We start from the raw sequence: 7460 nt of genomic DNA, 5'->3' as shown, positions 1-7460 counted from the left end.
CTATTATATAGATTTATAATTAAATTAATACCAAAGAACTATTACATAGATTTATAATTAAATTAATAAAAAAACATGATTTAGATTAATTAATTGAAGTCAACGTCAGAATATATAAAATTATATTTCAATTTTAAATTCAAATAACAGCCTTGTCAACTTTGATTTAAAAAATAAGCGAACTAATTTCAATAATCTTTAAGAACGATGGATAATACTACTGTGAAAAAAAACATCTAAATTTCCATTGAAATAGATAAAAGATAGAACGTTCTTACCTCCAATGCAGGGGAGAAGACAGCCATGCCGCCAATTATACTGAGACCAGTGAGGTATGCATTTTGTCCAGGAACATCACACTGGATCGTAGTCACTCCATAATCCATGATCCAAATATGAACAATCGTCAAAACAATCCCCTGCACATACTGACCTTCCATTGCCATCTGTAATCCAGCTGGTAAGGAAGAAACCCATGGTGGAAAAATGGGCAACAGGGCACTGGTAAATGCAAGCAAAGTAGACATGTAAAGAAAATGGATCCGGAAGAATCTGAAGAGAAGCCATGTCACTGCTGCTTGAAAGAACGCCATTTTTGCAGTAGCGAGCAGCACACTGCTCACAGCTCGATCCAGAACCTCTGCACACCTTGTTCTTATTGATTTTGACACAGGCAGCATGTCCAGTACATGTTCCATCACACCGCCAGATTCAGATGTGATCAGGTAGTAAAGCAGCCAGAAAAACACCATGGACTGGGACAAGAAATAGAGGATTTCAGCAGCTCCAGATGCAATGGAGACGGCAAGAGAGACTACAAGATTTGTGCCTCCTGAGAACAGCACAATACTGCTTGAAAATACACGATTTATGACATCCATGCTCTGTACTGTGAAGTTCTTCGTCTTCAGCAGCAAATCATCCCTGGAGATCTGAAGATCCTTAAATAACTTAAATAAACCCTCAAATTCTGCAAATATTGCCCTGAAATCTCTGTTCTGAGCTTTCAGACGAATGCTTTGGAGCTTCAGAGTCAGGGGATTTGCAGTAATGGAGGGAACAGAGGAGATCGTGAAGTTCTCACTTACCGGCTTCAATGTGAGTAAATAATGCCGGAAAGAATCTGCAAAATCAGTTATATTGTAGTGCCTAGCGATTTCGTCCATTTGCTTTGAGAAGGACTGGTAAATTTTGACAGTGTATGCGTCCATTAATTCTGGAATGTTGTTTTCGTTGATCCACTGCTTGAACCCCACGCGCTCTGCATAATTACTCTTCTGTACATGTTCTTTGAGGGATATAACAGCGTCTTTGCCTTCAAGCCCTATCTTGTACGAAAAGAACAAAATTCCGGCAAAGAATCCGATGATCATGCTGCTAATGAGCCAAACGGCGATCAAAGTAGGGAGGCGCTTGAGCACGCAGAGCATTATGTACCTGCTTGCTCGGCTCCAGATCGGCAGCCTGGAGTCCATTTTCCAGCGGCTTCGGCTTCTCCGGATCTGCGAAATTGCTCTGAGCGTTGTCGCCACGCCCCTTTGCCCCGGGTTCGAATCTTCGGGAAACCCTACGGTTTTCTGAGCGGCGTGCAGGATGAATCCGGCGAGCATAAAGGTCGGCCATGTCGCCACTCCCAACCGCTCGTACGTCAAAACAAATATCGCAAATGAAAGCATCCATCGCAGCAATTTCGAAAACCCTAACTGCTGCGGATCGCCATTAACGGCACACAAATCCTTCTCGAGCCGTTTCCTTGCAACGGCGTGCATAATATCGTTAATTGTGCTGGCCATGGCATTGTAAACGGCGACGGGGATCGCCAGTAGGGTTTCAAAAAGGCCGAGCTTTAACGGCTGGCTCCAGAAATCCACCAGCGCGCCATGAATTTCTCGCAGCGGCATGGAGCACAGAATCGCCCACTGAATTGGCGTCCAGTATTCTCCGAGCAGCTTCGAAAAGCCGTAAACGGTGCCTATCAGGAAAATGAGACCTCCATGCGCCATGGCAGTATACAGGGCCTGCCGAAGCTCAGGGTTTTGAGACACAAAGGCATTTTTTTCTGAACCTGAGGTTGCTGCGGAGGAATTCGAACCCTCGACCTGCGGGGAATCATCGTTTCTGTGATTTCTGTGTTGCTGCTCTGCTTCCAAGCTCATTTTGGCAGCTCCTTCGAACATGTCCTTCCATGGGAGGCTCTGCAATTTAGACAAGGAAGGCCTGGCATGGATGTTTTTCTTTTCTGTGCGGTTTACTGGCATGGAATTCGATCTTCCCCTCACCTTCGAACCATCCGAACTAAATGCATACGAGATATTGAAATCCTCCATTAAAATTTTCTCCACTGTTTTTTTTCGTCTCCAATTCTTCTTCTCACGTTAAATTCAACTGTTCTGTTCGATAACTATCATGTTCGAAAGTGCTGATCAGGATGCTCCCGAAACCATCATTTGGAAAAAAAATATAATAGCAGTCGTCACCTGCGAAAGGAAGAACTTAAATAATATAATTTTATAATTAAGAGTGGAAAAGGTGTGGTGATTTTATAATAATAAGAGGGGCATCAATGGAATATTATAATTTTATAAGCAGAGGAGGAATAAAAATATATTATAATTTGAAGTCAACGAGGATGTACAGAGACATTCATTTCCAATGCAGGTCTCCTACTCGCAAAGAATCGCATGAACACTTTCCTGGAAAGTGCGTTTGTTTGTTTATTTATTTTACGGATAAACATTTTATGTGATAATAATAATTTTAGACTCGAGCATTTATAAAAATCATGTATTTTTATTATAAATATAATTAAATGCATGTAGTTTGGTTTTGTGCAAGGATATAAAACAATTAAAAATTAGTTCATAAATATCTATATATATTATGCCTAGAGTAATAGCAGATGCGGAAAAGTATTTTTAATTTTTTTAAATTTTTGATAAGGTTAGTATTGAATTATTTATTTATTTTTAAATATAGTTGTATAATGTTACTATAAAATTGTCGTTGTATAAACTTACTATAAAATTATTTTTCAACATTTTAATTTTTATTTATATATATGGTGTTTAATTTGCATGACTTTAATTTGTTTCTATTTTAAGGATATTGTTAAGGAGTAGAGTTATGGTTAGTGCTAGTGTTTAGGTTAGAGTTAGGGTTAGATTTAGAGTTAGCATTAGGATTAGAATTAGGGTTAGGGATAGGGTTAGGGTTAGGGTTACAACTAGAGCTAGAGTTAGGGTCATGGTTAGAGTTAGAGTTAGAGTTAGAGTTAGAGTTAGGGTTAGGGTTAGGGTTAGGGTTAGAATTAGAGTTAGAGTTAGGGTTAGGGTTAGGGTTAGGGTTAGGGTGAGGGTTAGGGTTAGGGTAAGGGTAAGAATTAGGGTTACAAATATAATTAGGGTTAGGGTTAGGGTAAGAGTCAGGGTTAGAGTTAGAGTTAGAATTAGAGTTAGAGCTAGAGTTAGAGTTAGAGCTAGGGTTAGGGTTAGAGTTAGGGTTATAATTAGGGTTAGTGTTAGGGTTACAGTTTAGATTAGGGTTAGCATTAGGGTTATGGTTATAATTAGAGTTAGAGTTAAAATTAGAGATAGTGTTAGTGTTAGAGTTAGAGTTAGAGTTAGAGTTAGAGTTAGAATTGGGGTTAGGGTTATAACTTTTGAGTTAGGGTTCAAGTTAGAGTTAGAGTTAAAGTTAGAGATAGAGTTGGGGTTAGGTTTAGATTTAGGGTTAGGGTTAGAGTTAGGGATAGATTTAGGGTTAGAGTAAGAGTCAGGGTTAGAATTAGGATTTAGGTTAGGATTAGAATTAGGGTTAGGGTTAGAGTTAGAGTTATATAGAGTGTTAGGATTAAGATTAGGGGTAGGGTTAGGGTTAGAGTTAGGGTCAAGGTTATAATTAGAGTTATAGTTAGGGTTAGAGTTAGGGTTAGAATTAGGGGTAGGGTCAGAATTAGAGATAGAGTTAGGGTTAGAGTTAGCACTAGAGTTAGATTTAAGGTAAGGGTTAGAATTAGCATTAGAGTTAGGGTTAGAATTAGTGTTAGGGTAAGGGTTAGAGTGAGAATTAGAGTTAGGGATAGAGTTATAGTTAGGGTTATAATTAAGTTAGGGTTAGGGATATAATTGGGGTTAGGGTTAGAATTAGGATTTGAGTTAGGGTTATATAGGGTTAGGGGTATACCTAGAGTTAGAGTCAGAGTTAGGGTTAGTGTAACACCCCACCAGGGAATCCAAAAGAAATAAACCTAAAGATTCACTAAGTTTGTCAAATTTTTTTTTTGAAAGGTAATAACATCAACATATAATATAACAGAAGCAATAACAACAAGAGATACAATAATAGCAGAAGCATTAACTCACATATATAACAACCATCATAAACATATTACAATTCTTAAGGGTCACATGATGTTGAATCACATATAAGTTTAATTAATACTAAAACCAAAATATAACACATCCACATTAAAGAATAACTACAAGTATGAATCCATTTAAATAATATACAATTATCTCGAATGCCACTTGGCAATAATCATAATGCACAATCATCCACTATATAGGTCACATGGTATGAAAGGATGAAAGAATATACATCATAAAATAGATTACATCATTTTTAAAGATCCATGAAATAAAAGACAATATAATAGGTATAACCATCCATCATAGTACACAATAATAGAATGAAAGGAAATGCATAATAGGGAACTCCAGCCACAACATTGAACTATTGGATATCAATGGTAAAAGTAAAAAGCACTACCACCTGACCTCATGGTAACCCAAAAAGGGTCCACTCCCACTGTGCTGAGGAGATAGTCTCAAGTCCCAAACAAGATAACAAACTCAAAAGTCAAAACCAACATCTAGGTTCAAGGAATCACCTGAAAGCAAACTATCTCAAAGGGTGCCAAGACACAAGTATCAACTAATCCCAGAGGCAACACAAACACATAGGAAATCTATTATGTGAATGGGTAAGTGTCATCGTATGAGCCAACTCTAAGGTTACCTTGGTAGCTACTATGGACTCTGAAGCCCCTAGTGTCTCTATGTAGTATCAATATCATTTCGTACACACAAGGCATACTAATGAATCGGCTCTAAGGTTACCCTGGCGGTCTTTTAATACTATGGACCCCCTAGTGACTTTCTGTGGTACCAATTTCTTATTAGTTCATTTTAAACCCATTTAATTAAATTTTATCACTTATTAAAATAACCTACAATGGGTTACCTGCTAGCCTCTTTAGGGTCTCCACCTCCATTGCAAGCCACTTCCCAACATGACTATAGATAACCTACCCTAAGCTTAGAAAAAAAAGATCTTAAATGATTATAAACCACACATCAGTTCTTAAACAAGCAACTGGAAAGTACTAAAATATTACTGATCATAATCACAGATTCCACCAATACAATCATCCTAACAGAACTGATCCATAATCAAGTACACATAAACCAAATCCATATCATAACATGACATGACCAATAACAAATCACATAGTCACCTCAGTCCTATACAAGCAACTGGGAAGCAATCCAGAGATAACTGATCAAAATCTCAAAGGTTATATTAGGAAAAGCACATCATCCACCTCAGTTCTACACAAGAACAGGAAAACACATCAAAAAATCTAATCAAACTCATCATAGCACACACATGACACATCACCATGGTTGGGTATAAAAGATTGTAATCAAAACATCATCATGACATCATGAAACAAAACTCCCAAGCCTTTGCTAAACATCCTGACTAGCCAAAGCTAAGTCAACCCCAAAACCCAACATCAGTAAACCACACATTGCATACAATACATACAAAAGTAACTTTCATAATTCATTACGTTTTTTGAAAACTCAACAATTCAATTTTCACTATGGTTTCAAATTTTCATTTTTGTTTTCAAGTATTACAGTTGATAACATTTTTTGATTGCACTACAAGGTTTCAATTTTCATTTTCCATTTTTTTAATTTTCAAGCATGAAAATTGGATAAGGTGTTCAAATTAAAATCTAGAGTTCCTTTTCTTTTTTTCAATCTAAACTACCCATTTAGTGCGAATCTTATAAAACTATGACTTTTATTTAAATATTATAAAACAAATTAAATTAATAATTATTAAATTTATTATTATAATAATTATCAAATTATTAATAAAATTTTTTTTTTATTATTAATCATAATTATTAATTAATAATATACTAAATGCTAATTTAAATTTATTAATAATATTTAATATAAAATGAACTTAATTAATAATACTTAACATAAAATAAGTTTAATTAATAATAACTTAAAACTAAATTATATTAAAACCAAATTTATTAAATTAAATTTTTTTAATTAAAAAAAAAAAAACATAAAACAAAATGTGCTTTTGGCCCATGCGACCATGCAACAAAGCTGTCGTAGTAGCATTAAAAGATGTCACCAAAAAAAGGAAAAATGGGGAGGAGAAAGGGGGGTGGGGGGATAGTGGCCCCCAACCTCCAAAATAAAAAAATAAATATTTTTTAAAATCTCCACTGGAACCATTAAACTTAGAAAATAATAGACATAGCCTCGGGCTATTCTTTATATATATATATATATAAAACCCACAGACCTCTAAAAATCTACCAAACGAGGGTTTCAAACTTACAATCCATATACAAATGATCTCAAAATGAAGCACCATTAAAATTTACAACAAGGGTTTCCATTTAAATAATTCATTCACAAATGTATTCAAGAACATAGAAATGGTAATTTCAACACAAGGGTTTCAACCAAATCTAAAACTCTAAAAACAAATTTATCCAGACATGAAGAAGACAAGAAATTAAAGAATGGAAAGCTACTATAACACACAAGATTCTACCTAAATGTGATGCTAATATGTCAACACACAAAGCATGCAAGTATTTCCTTCCTTTCAAAAACCTTCTTCCTAGAAATTAGCTCCCCCAAACCTGTGTATGGAGAAATGAACTCTAATTTCCTGATAAAGAGTTCTCCCCTAAATTTAGGGTTTTGATTGTGTAATCACACAAGAAGACTCATCAATCTTTAACTGTTATTATATTTTAATTATATCTTAATTTTCATGCACAAACTTTATGCAATTTAATTAAAATAAACTTGATTAAATTTATTCTTTCTCTCTTTAATTAATTATGAGGCATTCTAATAATATATTTATTAATTCAACTAATAATATTATTTAGAGTTTATAATTGAAAGATAGCATTTTGGTTTGATGAAATGGTGGGTCCTACAATATTTAACAAGAAAAACATAGGCATGGTGGCAACAATAGCGACAATAAGAATGTTGTTGGATGACATTTGTGATGAAGTTGCTTGTTGCAACATGGTATGGATTACAGATTGCATGATAGGTGATGAGTTGTTTTGGGAGATGGGAGCACTGGTTTGGGTAGATCCTATATTAGGTCTATGAATGATG

General features: G+C 35.3%; 1 protein-coding gene across 1 annotated transcript; it reads right to left on the bottom strand.

Annotated features, from left to right (window-relative positions):
- Positions 1 to 236: 236 nt before the first annotated feature.
- Positions 237 to 2327, bottom strand: LOC149553427 (uncharacterized). Its single transcript, XM_089790335.1, has one exon. The coding sequence runs from the start codon at positions 2325 to 2327 to the stop codon at positions 237 to 239; it is 2091 nt and encodes a 696-aa protein (XP_089646461.1).
- Positions 2328 to 7460: the final 5133 nt, after the last annotated feature.

This window comes from Cupressus sempervirens, chromosome 6 (genome assembly GCF_028749045.1).
Source record: "Cupressus sempervirens isolate cs-2001-9-10 chromosome 6, ASM2874904v1, whole genome shotgun sequence".
Lineage (NCBI taxonomy): Eukaryota > Viridiplantae > Streptophyta > Pinopsida > Cupressales > Cupressaceae > Cupressus > Cupressus sempervirens.
This window is presented reverse-complemented; position numbering and strand designations above follow the sequence as displayed.

Excerpts from the sequence above, each read along its gene's own strand:
- LOC149553427 (XM_089790335.1), bottom strand. The coding sequence starts at position 2,327 with ATGGAGGATTTCAATATCTCGTATGCATTTAGTTCGGATGGTTCGAAG.